The 23,178-nt window shown below is 51.4% G+C and overlaps 1 protein-coding gene across 22 annotated transcripts in view; it reads right to left on the bottom strand.

The window, feature by feature from the left end:
• Positions 1-1,079: 1,079 nt before the first annotated feature.
• PML (PML nuclear body scaffold) overlaps positions 1,080-23,178 on the bottom strand; it is a 54,253-nt gene continuing 32,154 nt past the window's right edge. The window contains exons 5-9 of one of the 22 annotated variants that reach the window (XR_012415146.1): positions 15,099-15,242; positions 14,392-14,658; positions 13,272-13,324; positions 4,700-4,850; positions 1,080-3,618 (exon numbers count right to left, since the gene is read on the bottom strand). Coding sequence is in view for 16 of the 22 variants with exons in the window: in XM_005560012.4 (XP_005560069.1) it covers positions 2,831-3,618; positions 4,700-4,850; positions 13,272-13,324; positions 14,400-14,658; positions 15,099-15,242 (1,395 nt within the window). In the remaining 6 variants the exon portion in view is untranslated. Of the gene's footprint in view, positions 3,619-4,699; positions 4,851-11,434; positions 12,652-13,271; positions 13,325-14,391; positions 14,659-15,098; positions 15,243-21,546; positions 22,515-23,178 lie in introns of those variants that run through there. The other 21 variants (XR_012415147.1, XM_005560012.4, XM_005560016.5 and 18 more) reach the window with 21 other exon arrangements.

Raw genomic sequence — 23,178 nt, 5'->3', positions numbered from 1 at the left:
GTTCTTTGCTACCCTGAAGACAAGCCCACTTTTTTTGTTTTTGTTTTTTTCTAAGATCTAAAATGTGTTTATTTTCCTATAATTCATAAAGCACTTTATAAAGCAGTAAGATCTTAAATTTGTGTACTTTCAAAATACACCAAAAAGGTATCTTCACACACATTTTCTCACCGGTTCCCACAAAGATCCCTTGAAGTCAAAAGGAGCCACATTATCCCATTTGACAGAGGTGTGGCCTGAGGATCAAGGAGGGAGGTAAATGTGCCAAAGAGGGCCACAGACTACTACCAAGTGAGGATTGAAACTCTGCATCCTGACTTCTAACCCAGTAAGTTCCCATTAGCTGACATGAGATATATAGTCCAAAGATGAAGCACAGGTGACGTATTGGGACTGGATCTTCTTGGTCAAAGGGTCAAGCTGAGAATAAAACTCCAGGACTGGAATCTGGGCATCTGGGATGGTAGTTGGGGTCAAGGGTGGTGGCACTGATCAATTCCCATTACCTGGCTGCTCACCCACACCAGTGGTGGACTAATTCCTGTAATGCTTGTGCCATGGGAATCCCTCGGGTACTAACTGAAGTTCCATCTGTGATGGCCAAGACAACACATTCATCACCTGTTACCAAAGTCCTGGGCCTCCACCTCCCTTTTTAAGGGTTTTACCACTTGTCACTCAAGGAACACAGAGAGAAGTACAGGACTAGCCAGTGAGGGGCAGTGGCAAAGTTCCTGCAGACTCTGGTCTCTGGTTCCTGACTTTCTCTAGGAAGTAATTCTTGAAATCGGTGTTTCTTTCCCTCCATGTGGCACTCCCATTTGGAGATGATCCCAAGGCAAGCCTACCCTGGGTCTCCCCACTTGTCCTATGGGGGTTCACATGCTTAAGGCTCACAGCACTGAGCAACAAAGGGCTCTCAGCTCTGCTAAGTCCTAAAAGACGCCCCACAAAACACAGTTGTGCTGGACAAGTGGCCACAAGCCTATGCCTGGGAGAGCCCCCTCCTATCCAGGCAAAAGGCTTCTCAGTGGTTCCTCTGGGGGTGCTGAGCAGAGTCTGTGATTGGAGCATCAGGCTTTCAAGATTTACATCTTTATTAAAGACTGTGACAGTGGAGGCAGGCAGAACACCCCTCAGTCACATCTGAAAACAGCGCACATGGTGGGGCTGGAAATCAGTGGGCCCAGTCTCCCTTCCTCCTTCCATCTGCATCAATCTATTTCCATCGGTGCTTCAGAACCAGCGCCTGCTTTAACAGTCTGGCATCAGAATCTTATTTTAAATGCATCAAAGTTCACTGTTAGAGCCAGCACTCCAATTGTGGGAACAAGACCCTGTGGAATTCCTCAGTGGGTCTTCAGGGCCCCCATGGGATGGAGCTGCAGTATGGGCACACACATTTCACCTATGTGAAAGCTGAGGTCATCAGCCATGGAGGCTAGAGGTCTTGGAAAGCATCCCAGGAGCAGGGAGCCAATGAGAAGGGATGGGAGGGAGGGAGGAGGAGGAAGGGTCCGTTGTTCTGCTAATCAGAGAGGACAACCCCGACCTGCCTCTGCTCTGCTGTTGACCTCTGATGTGACCACAATGCTGGGGACTCACAGTTTGGAATGGGAGCTAGAATTCAAGGATGAGAAAGCTTCCTGTCCACTGCCTCAGAGGCCTGCTTTCCATTCCCAAAACTGCAGGATGGCACAGAGGGATGGCAGCTCTGAGACCATGGAGGCCAATCAGTCCACTTTACAGATGGGGACATTAGAGCTTAGGAAGGGGCCTGTTCCTAGGCCACACTCACTGCGCAGTCAGAGATAGGGACGGGACTTTCTCTCCTGTCCCACACTGCTTCCCCTTGGAGGAGCTGTCTATGAGAGCAGCGGTTCTCAAACTTGAGCATGCACCAGCATCACCAGGAGAACCTGTTAAAACACAGACTGCTGGGCCCCACCCTGAAGATTCTGATTCCAGAGGCCTGCAGTAGAGTCCACGGGTCTGCCTTTCTAAGAAGCTCCCAGGGGATGCTAATGCCGCAGGTCCTGGACTACATACTGAGTAGTGCTGGGCACTCCTTGGGACGGCTGAGGGTGAGGGCAGTGCAGGAAGAGCCAAGGGCCATGCTGTGAGGGGTCTGGTGGCCTGAGGACCAAAGAGCAAAGCTGTGGCCAAGTAGAGGTGTCTGTGCAGCCAGGAGGAAGGAAGCAAGCTTTGGAAGGTCAGGCTTTGGAAGCAGGGACGTGCATGGAACATCAGTTTCTGTCTTTGTTGATGAGGCCCCTCTGGGATGAAAGAAGGGAACAGAGTTGGCCTCTGGGCAGGTGGAGGGTGGGGGACCCTAACCTCATGAGGGGCAGTTTGGTTTGGAAGGCACTTTGAGTTGCCATGGGCTGCTGGGGCTGTAGCCAGCATCACCTCAGACTGTTCTCTGTGGGAGCTGTCAACAGGTGTCCTGGGGCAGGGGCTGGGGTCAGGACTGAGCTGTAAGGACACCCAAGGTAGTGGCAGGTGGGATGGATGGGGCAAGACCAGGGCCACCTAGAGAGCCCAGAGGTCATGACTTCCTCACTCCAGACCTCCCTGGTTCTGGCTCCTGGAAGGAGGGGGCTAGGAGTCTGGTGCACACCTGGGGTAGTGGGTGCTCAGCTTTGGAACCTTCTCTGTAGGATTTTTAGAGAAGAGAAATTTGGTCCCAGAGAAAGGGAATTGATTCTGAACCAAATGACAACTGAGGGCTGGGTACCAGGACCTGGGAATGCTGTGATGGGTGGGGCCTGGCTCAGGGACCCCATCCCTCTCTGCCCACCAGAGACTCCAAGATGGTCACCCCCTCCTCTCAGCTCTGCTGAGAAGCCCTCTCTGCCAAGCCATGGCCAGCAAGAGGGGTGCAGACTCCTTCAGCCTGTGCCAGCGCCAGACCCTCCAACAGGCCTTCAAAGTAGGTACCCAGAGCCTGCAGGTTGAAAGCAGGCTGGGCAGGGGGCAACGCGGTGGTCCGCAGGCTCAGGTAGCGGCTGTACTTCTTCAGGCCCCCCTTCCGGTCACGGCGGTGTGCGCTCAGCAGCTCCATGAAGCTCACATTGCGGAGGGCCAGGAGGCGGGCCTCAGCCCGGGGCAGCACAGCCGCCTGCACCAGGGGCTGCAGGGAGGCAAAGCACTGCAGGTTACTGAAGGGGTAGACATGCTGGGCCAGCTGGGGGCCCGGGGAGACCTCGATGAGGCGGCACAGGTCACGCATGGCCAGCACGGCAGCCATGGCACTGTGCTCGCTCATGTTTCTTGCTAGGTAGGTCTGGGCCAGGTTCTTGAGTTTGAAGCTGCTGGCCCCGGGCACACGCTCCTGGATGAGGGGCAGGGCAGCGAGGAAGCCCGAGATGGCCTCCTGGAATTCCCAGAGCCTGTTAATGTCCTCCAGGGCCTGGAAGAAGTTCGGGAGGCCAGGCCCCCACAGCTTGTAACAGGCCAAGATAGGGCGGCGCATGGAGCTCAGAAAGCTGAGGAAGTGCTGCAGCCCCACCTCCAGGGACACGGCTTTGGAGTAGATGCTGAAGAAGGCTTCGGGCTGGATGACCACGCGGAACTTGCTTTCCTGGTTCACTGCAGCCAGCTGGCTAATCTTCTGGGCTGGGCAGGAGAGAAGGGCAGGGTGAGGACCCAGGGGCACAGAGAGCTCTGGAGTGGGAGCAGGGGGTCCTCTAGGGCTGCTGACCCACTATCTAGAGACCTCACCTTGGGGCCTGCTGGCAGTAGCCACACATCAGCCCCCAAATGCAGCTCTGACCCTGGTTCTGATGGGATAGCAGTCAGAAGGGGAGGCTCGGCTGCCCTCCAAACACCTTGTTCACCAGCTGGGGATCCAGCTCTCCCCTTCTTCACTACCAGCCCCAGAGTTGGCCAAACTCCATGGATCCAGGTCCCTCCTGTCTTCTGTCAGCCTCAGCCACTTACACTAGAGATCCCAAGCTGTCTGAACTTAGCTCTCCATCCCATGCTCCTTCCTCCAATTCCCTCAAGGACGCCAGCCCAGTTAGAGCCCTGGGACGTAGACAGCACTCCACTCAGAGCAAGGCCCAGAGCCTCCCACTGAGGTCTGCAAATAACTTTCCTGTACCATGAAAACACTTGCTGTTTCTGTCTGGCTGGGCTAGCCCCAATGTTGAGTCCATGCCACAGGGTAGGGCCTGGGGCTCTGGCTCAAGGAGGGGCATTTGCAGAGCCAGGGTAAGCATTGGAGGAAGTTGAGGGGCTTCCAGAATAAGGCGTCTGGTCCCTCTGTGACCTTGGATCTGTGGGCAGCCCTGTGCAGCCCCCTGTGGGACTGGCCCTCTACTCAGAAACGTGTAGCACAGCCAGAGGCCTTACTTGGATGACTGGGCTCATGGCAATGAGCTCGCACATTGTGTTTCTGTCTAGGAGTGTGTTCCCCAGGCTCTCCGTCTAAGAGAAGAACTGGTCAGAGGTGCACTTGTGGAGGCATCTGCCTCCCTCGCACACTCAGGCACTGGACAAGGCAGACATCTTCATTCAAGCCAGCAAATGACACCCCCGGAGCCCAGGTGAGCCGGAGTGCTCTGCCCAGCCTGGCTGCAGTTGTTGGCCAGAGCTCAGCGCTCTCCCGAGCCTGACAGATGGCTCTGCCTGCACTTCTTTTTGGGACTCAGAGACTCAGTTAGAAAGGGGTGGGGGTAGCCCCAGGAGAACCCACTTTCATTGTCAATCTTGAGGTCAAAGAAAACCAGAGGTCTATCTTCTGCTTGGGAGTCAGCAAGGTTCTCATCCAGGACCCTGAGGCTAGTGGGGCCTTCCAGCTGGAGGTCACTGGACTCACTGCTGCTGTCATCCAGCTCTCGGGAGGACTGCAACACAGAAAAACCAAGCGTCAGGGGTTCAGAGCGCCAAGGCAAGCACCTGTGCAGAACACTAGCAAGCTGGTATAGCTGGGGGCATCTGCGTGCACATGAAGGAGGGTGTACCACTGGGAAAGGGGACATGCATGCACAAGAGAAGGTATGTGTGCATGAATGGATGTGAATTAGGTGTGTCACATGTGAGGGTTACGTGTGTGAACCAGGGCATACACCTTCATGAGTAGGGGAGGGAAGGTGGCACACACAGGTTGTGAACGTGCATGTGTGGGAATGAATCCAAGTGCTAAGCCTGTGTGTGCATGCACAGTTAAGTGTTAGCTGTGAACCTGCGTTGACACAAGCATATGGAAGTGTGAGAGAAAATGCCAGTGGGTGTGTGCACGAGTGTGTTGTGCTGCTTATGGAGGCTCAGGGAAGGAGCCATCTGCTATGGCAGGCAGGACCTGAGATGTCTGCTCCTAATTTCATATTTTTGAGCAGACTCAGAAGAAACACCAAAAACTTGGGATGGGAGAATGAAGCCTCATCTTGAACCCCAGATGATTCTTTGGAAGAGGTCAGGAGCCTGCCTTTTCTTGTCCCCGAAGTCAGCCAAGGTGCCAGTGTCCTACACAAAGGCGAAGGGAAGGGCTGCTTGGCCTCCTGAAGGCCACATCTAGGTGGACACCCAGGTCCTTGGCTGTGAGAGAGCAGTGGAGGCCCTTGGCATCTGACCCAGAGGCTTAGAGAAACCTGAGTTTTGGGAGTCCTTCAGGTGAGGTGTTCTCTCCTGCCCCAAGGTCCTGGTGGGAACACTGTTCGAGAAGCCATGGGCTGGGCAGCCAGAGGATGAGGGAAGGGCTCCAGCTCTGAGATTTTCCCAAGGGACTGGGACTACAGAGGGAGGTGGTGCCTCTGATGGTAATACAGAGTTAATTGCTTATCTGCTGAGCTGCCAAGCCCAGATGTTTAGTCTTTGGTGACCAACTTGGAACCTTCCGTGAATGCCACCTGTGGACGTTAGCCAGAGACCAGCAAGGAAGAGACGTGGCCAGGATCACAGGGCCAATTGGGAGCATGGCTGGGACAGAGTCCAGGGCAGGCCTTGGGTTTTTCCTCCTTATGGACTGCCTCTGGCTTCTCAGTGAAGTTGGTGTCACCTGGCGCTAAAGCCTCAGTTAATTCTGGCCTCTGGCTAATGTCCCTGGCCTAGGCGACAATGCATTTCACTTCCAATGCCCAAGTGAAACATCTGTTTCCAACCAAGCTTCAACTGAGAGAAAAAGCATTTCCGCCTACGAGTAACCTAAGATGTGGTGGGTTTTCCTAGGAGTGGCAGGGTTTCACTTGATTTGCATTTCACAGCCCTGCTCCAGGCTCGCCAGCTTTCTGCCAGTCATTGTCAGAAGCACTCACTATGAATCCATCTAGAGCTGGCTTTGCCTCTTCATATCCAGGGATCTAGTCAGAGAGTCTGCCCAGCGCCTCGCATCTCCAGATCCTCATTTAGCCACGGTGTCAAAGGCTGATTTCACACGTCTTGCTCCGGGTGAGCCCACACTGCTGTCTCACCTTCCCGACTTGGTTTCCTCCCTGTAAGGAGCCTTCTACAAGGCGTCTTCCTAGCTTGTAGCTGGGTGGCTGGAGGCTCCACCTTCTCCCGCTTAGGGAAAATCCAGTTGTTTCCTCTCTCCAGGCTTCACTGGGCAGCAGCACTCTCCCACAAGCTGCCAGAGGGGCTGGGCTCCCCTCCTGGGTCCTCCCTGGTTCAGATCCCTGGTGCCAATAGCTGAGGCTGAGTCCATGCTGCCACCTACTGACACCGCACACAGGACTTTCTCTTTTTCATTCTTCTTCCTGCTCCAAACGCAACTGCAAATGCCCCTTTGTGTTCCTGAGTGCCTCCACAAAGCTCGGGGCAATGTCCTCGGCCTTAGAACCAGTCTTCTCTCAGATCTGCTCTTCCAAGAGCAGAGCTCCCTGGAGAGCCACAGTGCTGTCTCTTTAGGCGATCTCTCCCATCGTTACAGCAGGGCCATTTATGGCAGCCACTAGACCCTCATTTCTAGAGCCTTCCATTGTCCTGGGGCCAGGGAAAGTCCTTTGTCCTAAACTTACTGGAGCTGCCTTCTCTAAGAAACCTCTGCTTTCTCCCTTAACAAAAGGACACCCCATTCCACCGAGCTTGTTAATGGAGGACAGGCTGGAACTTTCAGCCCTGACTCACTTCCTCCAAAATTCCTCTTGCCGTTGGGAACTTCCATAAAGTATGGCCACCCATGGAGCTGGTCTCACTGGAACTCCAGCCAGCTGTGAACTCAGAATTCTCCCCTGCCCCACCTTAAACTCCAGCATCACGGCTGGGGAGTGCTGACGCATTTAAATAAGACTTTCTGAAAGACTCAGGTTTGCCAGCAGGGCCATCAGACATAGTGGCCTGGTGCAGGACACACTCCCCTCCCTGCTCACTAGGGGAGACTCTCCCATTCTGCCCCCAGGCCCCACACCTTGGCCTTATTTCACAAATTAGGATAACTGGGTGTCGGGGGAGCATAGAGAGGGACAGTCACTAGAAAAGGCTTAGATTTGCTTGGAAGAGAAAAGGAAGGGAGACAGAAGAAAGAGGATGGAAAGCAGAGTCTTGAGCCTGCATGTGAGGACTGGGAAGGAAGGGGGAAACCTTTGCTATGTAGTGAAAGATGCCAGGCGCCAAAGAAAAGGGGAAGAGGGACTGAAGAAGTGCTGCTGGGGTTATGAGCTGGATTCCCTTTAATATTCTTTCAAAAGATGCAAGTAGATACTGGGATTTATTTATTTATCATACTTGGTTCATGGATATTGTTTCTTTGAATGCAAAACTGTGTTCAGGCTGAGCCTCGTGAGAACTGGGATTTTTTCAGGATCTACATGCAACTTGGATACACATGCAGTCTGGCCCATGAGCTACACCCATCTCACTCCCCTTCCTCATAGATCTCCCGGCCTGAGCAGGTCAACTGCATTCCAACTCAACACAGCAGGTCTAACAGTTGTCCTAAGCATGCTCAGAGGAAGTGGCTGGATTGGCACTTTAATCACCTTCCAAAAGTCTAGGAGGTGCATCAGGGAAGATCCAGCCTCTCCCCTCCTCTGCTGTATCACAGCCCGGTATGAAAATGTCACCTGCATTCAAGACTGCTACATCTATAAACAAACGATCAGCGTTCCTCTACCAGACATGCAATGAATCCCATTCAGTGGTTCTTGACTTTGGCGAGGCATTCGTAGCTTTAAGAAAAAACTATTGGGGCCTAGGCTGCAGCCAAGACTGATTCAATTAGAATCTCGGGGCGTGAGACCTAGGAATCTGTAGTTGGGAAAACTCCCCAGTGTACAGCCAGCTTGAGAACAATCGTCCTTCTCACTGATTCATTCCAGGTTTGCTCATCAACCAAACACACACAAGCCAAACTCTGAGAGTCAGCTTCCAGCCTCTGGAAGATACAGAGCATCTGACATTCATGCTTATCAAGAGCCCTCAAGCTCCTGAAGAACTTTCTGAGCACTTAAGCATCAGCTACAGCTGGGATCAGTTTGGCAAGACACATGCACTGCTGTCTTTCTGCAGACACAAAACCCCAGGTCTTGCAAAGCCTCAAAGACCCCAGGAATACTGCACATGTTATCAGTGAACTGGACCATAAACTTGGCCAGCCTGTGGCCTCTGCTGCCCTTCTGCCTAGCTCCAGCCTCTTGGCCAGCACCTCCGTTTCATTTTCTCAGATGCACACTCACCAGTGCCACGGCCCCTCCCTGGATCAGCCATTCCCCACAGGCCTCCCTTCCTTCGCCATCACCACTGCCACTTCTGCCACAGGCTGCCCCCTCCCGTTGACCCCCTCCTGTTGCTGCTGCCACCAAGGCACCGGAACCAGTAATCTGTCACAAGAGTGAGTGAGAACACCTATCTTTTCCACTTTGGATCCTAAAGCAGGGGCCCCAGGGCAGGCGCATTGCTGTCCCACTCTGGCAGTTTTTAAGCAAAGTCCTCACCCCAGGTACTCCACAACCAGGCCTGGGGGACTCACCGCTCCACCCCATGACTATGCCCTGCTGCCTCTCGCTCCTCCTTGCACCAGCAGTCTCTCACTGAATCCCTAGGATACAGCTGAAGCTCAAGGGAGGGGTCCCTAAATGCCCTGATACACTTGGAAAGTGTCATATCGTAGCAGACCAGTATTCTGCAACTTTCCTCACTGTAAGGCTGGATACAAGCGGCACAGCTGGGGAAGATGGGTTAGGAGGGAGCCGGGGTCACCTTGGGAATATCACCCTACCCCCTCCCTCTAAGCTGGGGAGTAGGAATTTGCAGTGGGGGTGCTGGGGGTACTCTAGGGGCACCAGGGGTCTGGAAAGGGCATAGAAGTTGAGTGACAAATGCATGGGGGGACCTCATTTGTTGGGGTTTTAAAATATATATTTTCTAAAGTTTGGGACTCCTGTAACAATTTTTAAAACCTGTGTCTTAAAGCTACATACACAAAAGCAGCGGTCCTCTGGCTCTCTCCCCACATCTCCAGGCCTCCAGGTGACATTTCACATCACCTGAAATGTGCTCTTACCCCCTCCCTTAATTCACTGGATAGCCCCTAATGACTCCTTGCTGATAGCTGAGCATTAGATACTCTCCGCCCCTAATATTGCTAGGGTCCCTCTACTTGACTGTCCATGATGTCTGGGGAGACTGTTGGCATTCCAATCCCGTTCTCCACCTTTCCTTCCCAGGCTTCTGCCTCTACCCAGGGTCAGTGGTAGCTTTAATTTTACCAAGATTATGAGATGGAAGTAAGTGCCCAGATTTCAGAGGAATTTAGACCCTAGAAAGACAAGACACAATAACTGGTTGGATGTAAGGAATAATCAAAAGGGGGGTGCCCTGGGTGGCTGGGGTCTCGGCTTGCGCAACGGGGCAGAGAGTGGGGTGAGCTACTGAGAGGGGAGGAGGAGGTGCTGAGTTTGAGGTGCCAATGGGCATCCATGTGGAGCTGTTAGAAGGTCATTGGCCACGCTGGTCTGGCAGGCAGGTGCGAGCATTGGGTATCAGCTACCCCTGGGTGGTAATTGAAGTCAGGGGCATGGCTGAGAGCACCTGGGAGAATACACAGACCGAAAAGAGGAAAGGGCCCAGCAGCAAAGCTGGAGGAGCACCACACCCAAGACGAAACAGAGTCTGCAGAGGAGAGGGAGGAGTGCCCAGAGCTGCACCAGAGCAGGCAATCTTTCCAGGAAAGACTGGACCCGGCGCCAGTCAAGAATAATAAGGACTAAACACAACACTGCACCTAGAGGCATGGAGGCCACTCTGGTACTGGCGGGGAAGCGCAGGAGGTGGAGTGAAGAAGGGGCAAGGAGGGGGTTGAAGTTTAAACAAGGAAAGCAGAGGAAGGGGAGCCGACAGTTGAAGAGGGAAGTGGATGGAGTTTTCTGAGATGAGAAAGACCTCATTCAGGGTGTTTCGTTCAGAAGGCAGTGGATGCATTAGAGATGCAAGACAGATGAGGAGGAGGAATGAGGCTTCCAGGGGGTCAAGGGCTGGGGCCAGGACACAGGGTGAGTCTTGGAGGCAGGCAGACATCCCTTCCACCCTAACGAGGACAGGGAAGGGATGTGATGGGGATCTGTAAATAGGGAGCAAGATGTTAACTGTCCCTATGCCATTGGAGAGCTCCTGTCTTCTCCCTGGAGCAGAAGGTGCTACCACCAGCTGAGGGTGAGGCTGGGACACGGGTCCAGTGAGGAAAGGCAGGCGGGGGCTATCCTGCAGAGCAAAAGGATATGCTGGGCAGAGAACTAAGGAGCCCTTAGTAGTTACAGACAACCACTCATAGTTTTCCCAGGCCTTTCTCCCGCAGATCTCGGCCTCCAGGTGGCAGCACAGAGGCGACAAGCACCTGAGTCCTTCCAGGATTTTCTGCTGGGCAGGCAGCTGTGATCCTGATGAAAGATGGGATGAAATGGCGAGTGTGCGGGGCTGGAGGGAGGCAAAGGTAGGACCTAGAGCTCAAGGAACAGGAGGCTGCGGTCAGAGTCCGAGGGGGCCAGCTGAGGGACTGACAGTGCTCAGTGATGGCGAGGTGCAGGGCGCAGCCATGGGGCAGGCAGTTGTTGGGGGGAATGGGGTGATGACCCCTGAGAGGTCAAGGAGTGGCTTGGCGGGCAGGTCGGGGGATGTAGAATTCACTCAGGAGGAAGGCAGGAGCTGAGCAGGGAGAAGAAATCTGGGAGGCGAATGCTCACGTCTGCCCTCAGTGAGGGTAGGCAGGTGAGTGTCTGAGATGAGCTGGGGAGCATAGGGCCCACCCTGAGAGGGACAGAGGATCCTCAGAGGCACAGAGGATCTTACCAGACGGCCAGGAGGGGGATGCAACAGTCCAGGAAGCACGGGGCCTTGACCCTACCTCCCACCTCTGATGCCCATAAGTGTGGGCAGAAGAGGGGGCATGGTATCCCCACAGGAGAACCAACTTCCACCGTAGGGAAGAGAGAACCAGCCTGCAGCGAGGAGCTGGATCCATCAGAGAACATGATGGTCATGGAATAAGGGTTCGCAAGGGTGATGGTTCAACAAGTGTTTATTGAGCAGCCACGTCTGCCAGGTCTTGGGATAGCCAGTCCCTGTGCTCGTGGGCTTAGATCCTGGCAGAGGCCCCGTGGAAAAGCTTGGGGTGGGGATCAGGGCATGGAAGGCTGTGCTATTTGCCAGGGACTCAGAACACAGGAGGGTGCAGGGGTGACAAAAGTTTCTTTCTTGGGCAGAGTCCTGGAATGGTGGCTTGAGTCTCAGCCATGCCTTAGCCTTCCCCTCTCAGCCAGAGAAGACCCATGTCTCCCTGCCCAGAGGTCCATGCATAGCCAGTCATTCACTGAGTCATTCCTTTACCAAGAATTAACGAATGCGTACTCTGTGCAGGGCCTGAAAGAGCATGGGCTAGAGGAGGCAGCTCAGGGGCCGGGCAGGGGTGTTGGCTGCAAGGTTGTAAGAGAAGGGTAGCACTCTCAGAGGCCTGCTTGACGGGCGCCTGGGACTGGGCTGATGGGGGGCCTTTCTGGGGGACAGGATGGTGGGAATGTAACTGGAGAGGCTTCCAGAGGCACTTGGACTTGAGAAGCCTCCATGGCGCCTCTGACAGAATCCCCAGGGGAAACACCCGTTCCAAGAGTCTGGGCTCTGCCTCCCCCTGCCCCCACCATGGAAGAGTTATCAAGCTGGGAATTCACGGAGGAGAGGGGAAGGGAAAAAAAGTGGTTGAGCCACTGGGATAAATAGGAGGAGCCCCGGAGGGAGCGGCTGCGGGATCGCACAGTCCCTCGTATCCGGCAGGGTGGGCAGATGCCCCTTTGCAGCTGGGCAGGATGTTCCTGGGCATTGGCAAGATGGTTGAGGGGCCCTGTGGTGGCAGGAGTGCTGGCTTGGACCACATGGGGAGACCAAGCCCGAGTAGGGACCCGATGCAATCGAGGGTGCAAGCGGAGGGCGTGGCGAAGGCGGATGGCTCTCTGTGCTCTGTACAACAGGTAGCGGATCCCACGGTGGACGGCAGGGTGCTCCTGGTGATCAGGAGGCTGGCTGTGAGGCTCAGCATCGGGGACGGCAGCCTGCTCAGTGGGCTGGTGGGGAGGCCAAGCTGGGGGGTGGTGTGTGCCACGGAGCAGGCTGGAGGCTCCTTGTGCTCTCAGCAGAGACTGGGCTGGCGAGGACTGTGGCTCGGCGGTCTCCATGGGCTCTGTGCACTTTCCAATACAGAACCTCAGACTGAGGGCTGGAAGAGACCTCAGGGGCCACCCAGTCCAACCTTTCACTCTATTCAGATCCCATTTTCCCCTGGACAGGTGATGGCCCAGCCTCTAGTAATAAACCTCTAGGGACGGAAGGGTCGCTACCCATGAGGCCACCTGTTTCATTGTGGAATGGATTTACAGTTCTTTCTTACATGGATAGAGTCAAACCTCACTTGTTTGGCCCCTGAACAGCTGCCCTGTGGCCTCACACCCCTTCACTGGCCCCCACTGGCTGCAATAAACCAAGGAATGGATTCTTGTCCAGCCCTCCTCACTGAGGACTTAGAGGACAGTAAATGCATAAGGAAGTTCCAGACAAAGGCCTTGGACATTCCAGAAAAGAGACAGGGCTCTGGACACATGCTATCAGCATTTCAGAAGAGTACATATGGCTACTGAAGGCTCCTGCCCTGGTGTAGTGGGAGGGCTGGGGTGGTCCAGGCATGCAGCTAGCATTTGGAGACTGTCCTCAGCACAGCTTGGGACTCAAGGCCTCACTGGAAAATTTCCCAGGTGCAAGGCAAGTCTGAGAGTTACCTGCTGTGGCTGTGTCCCCTGGGACCTGAAATGGGGGGAGGCAAGAGTCCTGGGCTGAACTTCTGGGCTACTCACCGAGTTTTCGGCATCTGAGTCTTCCGAGCTGCTGATCACCACAATGCGCTCCTCTGAAACGGGCAAGCAGAGATGCATTATTAACTGTCCAGGACACACGCTGGGAGGGTGTGGGTGTGCACCTACTGGAATCCTTGCAGGCCAGTGGACTGGGGGCAACGGATGCCCTGCAGGGGGATGGGAATAGCCACTGTGTGTGCCAATGTGACTGCTTTACACTTGGATTTGTGTAATTCACAAATGGGTTTCCATAATTTCTTGCTGTGCCTTATCTATGAATATTCAATTAAGTTATTTGCCCAGAATTCAGAATTTGCCCCCTGTACAGCAAGCCTGACAACCACTACCTGGTCTGGAACCTTCTGCAATCCTAAAGAAGCACACTGTTTGTCCCCATTCGCAGCTCCATGAGCTGGGGTGTCTAGAGTTAAAATATGCTTCATTTAGTTAATCAAAACTCATCGATTACCAATGGCATTTGTGGGTAAGGAATATCAGTCAGTGCTCAGTGTGTGACCAGGGCTGGGGCTTGGTCAGAATGAAGAACAAAGCTGTACTCTGGGTTAAGCAGATCCAAGAAGAACTGTCTTGTTCCAGATTTCTCTGGGTTGACCTCAACTCCTGCCCAACTGACTACCTGCCTGGCAGTGTTCGTAGAAGATAACTCTGACAAATGAGATACCTAGGTAGGTGGCCTTTGTAGAAACACTTGGGGAAATGATGGGTGTAGACTGAGAGAGCAGAGTTAAGGTCACGGGGAGTCCAGTTTCCTGTGAGGGTATGCCCAAGTCCTCTCTGGGAGTATGCTAGGCATCAGCCAAAACTTCTTGTGGAGACCTGCCCTGTGCAAAGGCACAGTACTGGGCACTGTAAGATTAATGTTTGGGAGAAAGGACTCATAGAACTGTGCATTTTAGCCTGTCAGGCTCCCCACACCTTAATCATGGCAAAACACATGGTAAACCGTATCCACTCTCACCCCCAGGCACACTGTGAACTTTCCCTATCTTATTCAGTGGGAATAAGGGACTCCTGTTGGCTTTGTGCTTTGTGGATAGGGCCAAAAATACAGAAGAGGGGCCCCACCCAGACCCTGGCAGGCAGCAACTGCCCTACCCACCTCCCTACCTGCCTCCCCGGTGCCACTGGCCACGTGGTTGCTGTTGGGCGGGAAGACCTCACTTCCTATGACGGGGCTCCTGGGGTTAGGTGGCCCATCCAGGTGGGGTGGTGAGACTGCCTTGGAGGTGCTGGGCCTGGGCTGCTCCGGGGAGCTCCGAGCCAACCTTGCCTCCTTCCCCTCCTCAGACTCCATCTTGATGACCTTTCTGGGGCACTGGGTCTGGCTGTTCTTCCTCTTCTGGGCTGTGGTTGTATTGGAGACATCCTGCACAGAGGGAGTCACAGAGCCAGGTCAGATGCCTCCAGGGGTGGGTGGGCAGAGCCTGCCCTGAGTGCCAGGGGCTTGTGACCACCCTTTTGCTCCTACTGTCCCCTCTCCTCTGCTCTCAACCATGCAGATCACGTCTCTCTTCAGACAGGAAGTCTTCCCAAACTGGTACTGTCTGCTGTCCACCAGTCTCTGCTGGCCTCTGACAGCCCTGGGTGTCTCAGCACCCCTGCTGGGCTGGGAGTGGGCCATGCTTTTGGGGAGCTCCCTGACCATGCAGCCAAGAACAGGGGAGAGCACAGAGAAGGCGCTGAGCAAAATCTTTCCCACGAAGAGCTGATCTGATAAAGGCCTGGATTCCCACCCCAGTGCCAGCTCACTTTCCTGGTGGAATCGAGGCCTTCAGAAGGGGAGGCCGGGGCTGGGGAGAACCTTACCTCTCCGTAGGAGGGGCCTTTGATGGAGAAGGCGTACACTGGCACAGGGTGTGCCCCGGGCACTGACTGTACCACAGCCATAGGCTGGGCTTCAGCCAGCCCCAAGGTCTGAGCCTGGGCCTTCACTCTCTCTGCCTCCTCGGGCTGCAAAGTTGGGAAAATCAAGTCAGAAATGACTAGGCAGTAGCCCCAGGACCAGGTACTCCAGACCTGTGGTTGGCCCAATCCCTGGGGCCTCACCAAGTCACAGGTCCAGGTTCCCTGACTCACAGCTCCGAGCTCACTGGGGACAAGAAGTCCTCCAAACTCTCACATCACTTCCTTTTTAAAAAAAATTTTTTTTGTAGAGACAAGCTCTCACTATGTTGCCCAGGCTGGTCTTGAACTCCTGGGCTTGAGCAATTCTCCTGTTTCGGCCTCCCAGAGTGCTGGGATTACAGGCATGAGCCACCGCGCCTGTCATCACCTCCTTCTGACTCTGAGTTACTGGTGCCTAGGGACCACTTTGGTTCTTGTGTGTCCTAAGAGGGCTGGAAGATACCCCAGGAATCACAGTGCCCGACGCAGGACATGCTCAATAATTAGCTCAACTTATACACACACCTCCAGGGACAAAGTGCTCACTACTGGCGAAAGCAGCTCCTGTAACAATGAGAAAATCTTCCCATTGAGCTGAAACTGGCCTCCCTGGGACCTTGCCTCTGCCCTCTCAGCCTTAACTCTACCTGGGTCAGCTACTACACTAGTTGGGTGAATTGCTTAAAACTCCTCAGGTCTCAGTCCCCCTCTATAAAATGGGAGTAACAACATCTACCTTATATGGTAATGTGGATGAAATGTGTTAATACAAGTAAAATATAAAATACCTGGCACTTAGAAAATGTCATTGATGATAAATATTGTTCTTATTACTACTCTGTGCCAGGCACAGTGCTAAGTACTTCATGTATCTATCTCAAAATTAAATAGAGGCAGTTTCTTAAAAGACTAAATGTAGAATTACCATAGGACCTAGCAATTCTACCCCAGGTGTGCACCCAAAAGAAGGGAAAACAGATGGTTAAACAAAAGTTTGCACGTGAATGTTCAGAGCAGCACTATTCACAATAGCCAAAAGGTAAAACAAACTAAATGTGCATCAACTGATGAGTGAATAAACAAAAATGTGGTACAGCCACATGATGGAATATTATTAAGTCATAAAAAGGAATGGAGGACTGAGATGTACAACATGGATGAGCCCTGAACGTATTACATTAAATGAAAGAAGCCAGCTGGACGTGGTGGTGCGCATCTGTAGTCTCAGCTACTTGGGAGGCTGAGGCACAAGAATCGCTTGAGACCAGAGGCAGACATTGCAGTGAGCCAAGATTGTGTCACTGCACTCCAGCCTGGGGCACAGAGTGAGACTCCGTCTCAAACAATAATAATAATAATAATAATTAATTAAAAAAAAAAGAAGCCAGACACAAAACACACATTGTATAATCCTATTTACATGCAATGCTCAGAATGGTTAAATCCATAGACACGGAAAGCAGATTGGTGGTTGCCAGGAAATGGGGGAGGGGGAAATGGGACTGCTTCATGGGTAAGGGATTTCCTTTTGGGGGGATAAAAATATTCTGGGGCTAGATAGGTGGCAATGGCTGTGCAAGACTATGAAAGTACAGCAGGCTGAGGTGTGACAATCGCCTCAGCCTCCCACCTAGGCAACAGAGCGAGACCTCATCTCTGAAAATTAAAAAGAAAAAAATTTAACCATTTGAGCTGGAGCTGCAAAGAAAAAAAAATTTTTTTAAATATTATGAATGTTAATAAATACCACTAAATTGCACACTTCAAGAGTTAAAATGGTGAATTTTATATGAATTTTATCACCATAAAGATTATAGTTTAAAAAAAAGTAGGTGCCATACTATGATTATTGCCAATCTTCAGAGAAGGAAACGGAGGCAGAGAGAGGTGAAGTGATTTCCAAAGGTCACATACCTCGGGACCTCTGGCCTGGCTTGAATCCAGTGTTTTTTGTTTGTTTGTTTTGAGACAGTCTTGCTCTGTTCCCAGGATGGAGTGCAGTGGCGCGATCTTGGCTCACTGCAACCTCTGCTTTCTGGGTTCAAACAATTCTCCTGCCTCAGCCTCCCAAGTAGCTAGGATTACAGGCACACACCCCCACACCCAGCTAATTTTTGTATTTTTAGTAGAGACGGGATTTCACCATGTTGGCCAGGCTGGTCTCAAACTCCTGACCTCAGGTGATCCGCCCACCTCAGCCTCCCAAAGTGCTGGGATTACAGGCATGAGCCACCACACCTGGCCAAATCCAGTGTCTTGAAATGGAGGCCTCTTCCTGCCCCAGCGTGCTCTTCATTTTCTTTACTTGCTGAGTCTTTTACATCCTTCCCCACCATCTTTCTCTCTTATGTGAACTTTAAACGTCCACTGGACCAATTGTTGAAAATGAGTGAGTGGCAGGGATATGCCTTCCTCATGGGGACAAGCTCTGTCCCTCCCATGTGGGCCTTCTGAGAACCACCCAGGCAAGCTGGGGCTGGGCGAAGAGGCTCCCCACAGAGGCTGCTGGGTGTGTGAGTTAAGGCAGGGATGGCCCCAGCACAGTGCTGGCTCCTGGGTGTGCCAGGTACCAGAACCCCATCGTGGGTCCTTCTCTTGGGCTCCACACCATTGGCCATGATAGATTGACCTCCTTCCCTCCTCCCTTCCTTCCTTCCTTTTTCTCCACATCTTTAAAAAGAAGGAGGATGATCTCTGCAGATTAGAGAGTGTGAGTCTGTCTGGGGAAGGAGAGAGAACAGATGATCTCCCAGGATCTGTCTCTGCCAGGCCTCTAGGAGAGTCTAGTCACTCTTAAGGCCAGTGGTTTTCAAACTGCAGCTTGTGACCCATTAGTGGATCCAACCATGAAAGCAATTTAGTGGGTCATGACCAACATTATTATATCAAAAATAATAGTATAGAATAGAAATATTATCAGAGTATATCCCATGTAACAATCATAATTTATTTTGTAAAACTTTTTTTTTTTTTTTTTTTTTTTGAGGCAGAGTCTCGTTCTTGTTGCCCAGGCTGGAGTGTAGTGGCGTAATCTTGGCTCACTGCAACCTCCGCCTCCCAGGTTCAAATGATTCTCCTGCCTCAGCCTCCTGAGTAGCTGGGATTACAGGTGCCCACCACCAAGCCCGGTTAAGGTTTATATTTTTAGAAGAGACTAGGTTTCATCATGTTGGCCAGGCTGGTCTTGAACTCCTGACCTCAGGTGATCCACTTGCCTCTGCCTCCCAAAGTGCTGGGATTACAGGCGTGAGCCACTGCGCCCAGCCTATTTTATAAAACTTCTCCTTTAGCTACAGTATGTGTGTGCATATGTATACACTATAAGATGTAAAATATATACATTTTTAATAGAGGATAGTGGTCAAAAAAGAGTTTAACCCACCTCATACACATTAGAATGACTATTATTTAAGAAAAAAAGAGAGAGAGACAATATAACAAATGTTGGTGAAGCTGTATTCTCTCCAGTCAAAACTTTTATACAGTGCTGGTGGAAATGTCAAATTGTGCAATAAAAAATGGAAAACAGCATGGTGATTCCTCAAAAAAAATTAAAAATAGAATTACCATATAATCCAGTGATTCCACTTCTCAGTAAACATGCAAAATAATTGAAAGCAAGGTCTCAAGGATATATTTGTACACCGTGTTCACAGTAGCATATTCACAATAGCCAAAAAATGGAAAAAGCCAAGTGTCCATCAACGGACGAATGGATCAACAAAATGTGGCATATACACATTATGGGATATTATTATTCAGCTTTAACAAGAAAGGAAATTCTGACACATGCTACATGGATGAACCTTGAGAACATTGTGCTAAGTGAAACTGGCCAGTCACAAAAGGACAAATACTGTGTGATTCCACTTATAGGAGGTACCTAGAGTAGTGAAAATCACAGAGACAGAAAGTAGACAAGGGTCACCAGGGCTGAGGGGAGACAGCTTGGGGAGTGACTGTTTTATGGGGACAGAGTTCCAGCTTGGGAAGATGAAAATCGTTCTGGAACGGGTGGTGGCGATGGCTGCACAGCAGTATGAATGTACTCAATGCTACAGAACTGTACACTCAGTATACACTGAACTGAACATTTTGAAATGGTTAAGATGAAATATTTTATGTTATGTGTATTTTACCAAAATTAAACTTTTTTTTTTTTTTCGTCAAAAAGGAGTTTAAAAGGTCCTGCTCTATCATTCTGTGTCTGGCTCTGCAAACTGCTGGTATGTAAAAGACCCTCTTTCCAGACAGGTCACGAACTCCCCAAAGGCCGGGCTGGCCTCCTCTCTGCCTCTGTCCCAACCTCCCTGACACACCCTCCATCCATGTTAATAAAACAGGGAACACACCAGAGGGCTCAGTAGAGAAAAACACATCATAATGACGGATTTATAATTTTTATAGCTTTAAATAATAAATTTATTTTTTTCCATTAAAGTATTATAACATGATTACAAAAAGCCTATGAGAAACAGAGGAGGGAAAATATCCGAGCTGCTGCCGCCCCACCCAAACAATCCTAGTGAAGCCTGTTGAGTTTTCTCTTCATCTCTTCCAGGCATATAGTTGCAATGAAAGTAAACAAACCAGCAGTTTCAAGAGGGAGGAGCGCTGGAGCTAGATGCCTAACTCCCGCCTTCTAAGGCAGAAACATGGACCCAAGAGCTGCTTCTCTCCTGGCACAGCTGATGGAGCACTTTCCCTTAGGAAAGCCGTCTGTGCCTGCCTCACCTGTCCTTGCACTCACACTGTGTTCCCCACTTTCTTCCCTCAGCTCCACTGCCATCCCCAGGCAAGGACTGAAGCCAGAGGCTCCGCAAAAAGAGCAACCCTCTAATAGTCCAAGTTCAAACTGCTTCCTAGCTGATAGTGACAGGCCACGTCTATTCTGATTTTATCAAGACAAAGACCCAAAATACCTAGACCTTCACACAAGACAGTGCAGGCTCTCTTACTGTTCATTCACCAATGACTAGCACCTGGAAGACAGCTGAGTCTGTGGACCAAGTGCACTTCCCCGTTATTATTTTGATTTTATTTGTTTGTTTGTTTTTTGAGACAGGGTCTCACTCTGTCACTCAGGCTACAATGCAGTGGTGTGATCACAGCTCACTGCAACCTCAAACTCCCTGGGCTCAGGTGATCCTCTCACCTCAGTCTCCTGAGTACCTGGGATTATAGGCACATGCCACCACAACTGGCTGATTTTTTTTTTTTTTTTTTTTTTTTTTTTTGAGACGGAGTCTCGCTCTGTCGCCCAGGCTGGAGTGCAGTGGCCGGATCTCGGCTCACAGCAAGCTCCACCTCGCGGGTTCACGCCATTCTCCCGCCTCAGCCTCCTGAGTAACTGAGACTACAGGCGCCCGCCACCTCGCCTGGCTAGTTTTTTGTATTTTTTAGTAGAGACGAGGTTTCACCATGTTAGCCAGGATGGTCTCGATCTCCTGACCTCGTGATCCACCCTTCTCGGCCTCCCAAAGTGCTGGGATTAACTGGCTGATTTTTACACTTTTTGTAGAAACAGGATCTCACCACGTTGCCGAGGCTGGTCTCAAATTCCTGGGCTCAAGCAATCTGCCCGCCTTAGTGTCCCAAGGTTCTGGGTTTACAGGTGTGAGCCACCATACCCAGCCTTATTATTTTATATTATTTATTTGCGAACATCATCCATTGTAGCATTGTTTGTAATAGCAAAACAACCTAAATATGCAGCAACAAGGAGCTGGCTAAATAAAGCCTGCCATATCCATTTAATGGTCCATTATGCAGGTATCAGGAAGCTCTCTACCTATTGATAGGATAAGAATTCTGGTATGATGCCGTGTGTATATGGTATTATGCTACCTTTGTGAAGCACAGAATGCAAAAGGCAAATATCTGTAATAATATTTGCTTGTAATTACATAAATAAATTGTGGAAGGATATATAAGAAATTTAAAAAGAGGCGGGGTACGGTGGCTCATGCCTGTAATTCCGGCACTTTTGGGAGGCTGAGGTGGGTGGATCACTTGAGGCCAGAAATTTGAGACTATCCTGGCTAACATAGCAAAACTCTATCTCTCCTAAAAATGCAAAAAATTAGCTGGGTGTAGTAGCGCACACCTATAATCCCAGCTACTCAGGAGGCTGAGGCATGAGAATGGTTTGTACCCAGGAGGCAGAGGTTGCAGTGAGCCGAGATTGTGTCACTGCACTCCAGCCTGGGTGACAGAGCAAGACTGTCTCAAAATAAATTTTTAAAAGATAGTTATATGGGCATAAGAACGGGGGGCTGAAGTGGGAGTAAGACACTATTAATCACTTTCTATGTTTTTATTTCTGACTATGTGATTGTATTATGTGTGTGTGTATATATATATATATATATTTTTTTTAAGTCCTCTTTTTACTTTGAGGTTGTGTATATAGGAATGCAGTACCCAAGGCAGTTAAGAGTCAGCTTTTAGGCTGGGCGCGGTGGCTCACGCCTGTTATCCCAGCACTTTGGGAGACCGAGGCAGGCAGATCATGAGGTCAGGAGTTCAAGACCAGCCTGGCCAATATGATGAAATTCCATCTCTACTAAAAAATACAAAAATTAGCCAGGCATAGTGGTGCGTGCCTGTAGTCCCAGCTACTAGGGAGGCTGAGGCAGGAGAATGGCTTGAACCCTGGAAGCAGAGGTTGTAGTGAGCTGAGATTGTGCCACTACACACCAGCCTGAACAACAGAGCGAGACTTCATCTAAAAAACAATCAATCAAACAAACAAAAACAGAGTCAGCTTTTAATCTTGCCCCTAACTTGCTGTGTGTAGCCTTAGGTAAGTCACATCCTCTTTCTGGGCCTTAGCTTCGTCCTCTGTTTAAAAAAAAAGGGGGTTAGACTCCATGCTCTTGCCTGGCTCTAAAACTCTGAGACTCTTAAGTCCTGTCTCTTCCAGGAAGCCTCTCCTGATTGCCTCAACCTACAGCACTCTCTCTCTCCTATGGGTCATGCCATGGCAAAAGCTAGGCCCCTACCCACCACCAGAAGACCTGCTGTCCATGAAGGACTGGCCAGTCCTGGGGCCAGACCCTTGATAGGCTAGGTGCACACAAATCTGAGTGACCAGGCTGGGGAAGAGACCAGACGCCAGGTCCAGGAAGAAACCGAGGATGCTTATTCTGGTGGAGAGGAGCCATACTTGTGAGTGCCAAAGGGGGCAAGTCAAAGGGACACCACTGCATTTCCACCCAGAGAAGCACTTTCTAAGTCAGAGCAGTCCAGAGTTGGGAGCAGCTGCCTCTAGAATGAGTAAGCTTCCTGTCCCTGGAGATGTGTACATGAAAGCTGGACAGCCACGGCTCAGGGATGCTGCAGAGGGAACGCCAGCATTAGATGGGACATGGATACCTTCCAACCCTGAGACACTCTGGTTTCTTACATGTATGGTGGCCCTGGAATCACACCAGCAGAACCTGGGCAACTGGGATCGAGATCTGACTCCTGGCTTCATTTCCCATTCCTTTCCAAGAACCACCTGTGGGGAACAGCGGGGGAAGGCCCACCTATGCTGACTCCAAGAGAAGGCTCACACACTGGGGACAGGGTGCAGGAGGGGAGAGGACATCTGCCACATCCCTTAGGGCTGCTGACCCTATATCTAACCATACATCTGACAACCATAGTTTCTCATGGCTGGAAGGCACCCATATGCCATCTAATGCTGGAATTCCCTCTGCAGCAGCCCTGATCTGTAGCCGTCCGTCTACCCCACATCTAACCCCCACTGAACCTGGCTCACCGACCATCAAGAGCAACTTCGGGCCGGGCGCGGTGGCTCAAGCCTGTAATCCCAGCACTTTGGGAGGCCGAGACGGGCGGATCACGAGGTCAGGAGATCGAGACCATCCTGGCTAACAGGGTGAAACCCCGTCTCTACTAAAAAATACAAAAAACTAGCCGGGCGAGGTGGCGGGCGCCTGTAGTCCCAGCTACTCGGGAGGCTGAGGCAGGAGAATGGCGTGAACCCGGGAGG

The sequence above is a fragment of the Macaca fascicularis genome, chromosome 7 (assembly GCF_037993035.2).
Source record: "Macaca fascicularis isolate 582-1 chromosome 7, T2T-MFA8v1.1".
Lineage (NCBI taxonomy): Eukaryota > Metazoa > Chordata > Mammalia > Primates > Cercopithecidae > Macaca > Macaca fascicularis.
Note: the sequence above shows the minus strand (reverse complement) of the source record. Positions and strands in the feature narration are given on the sequence as shown.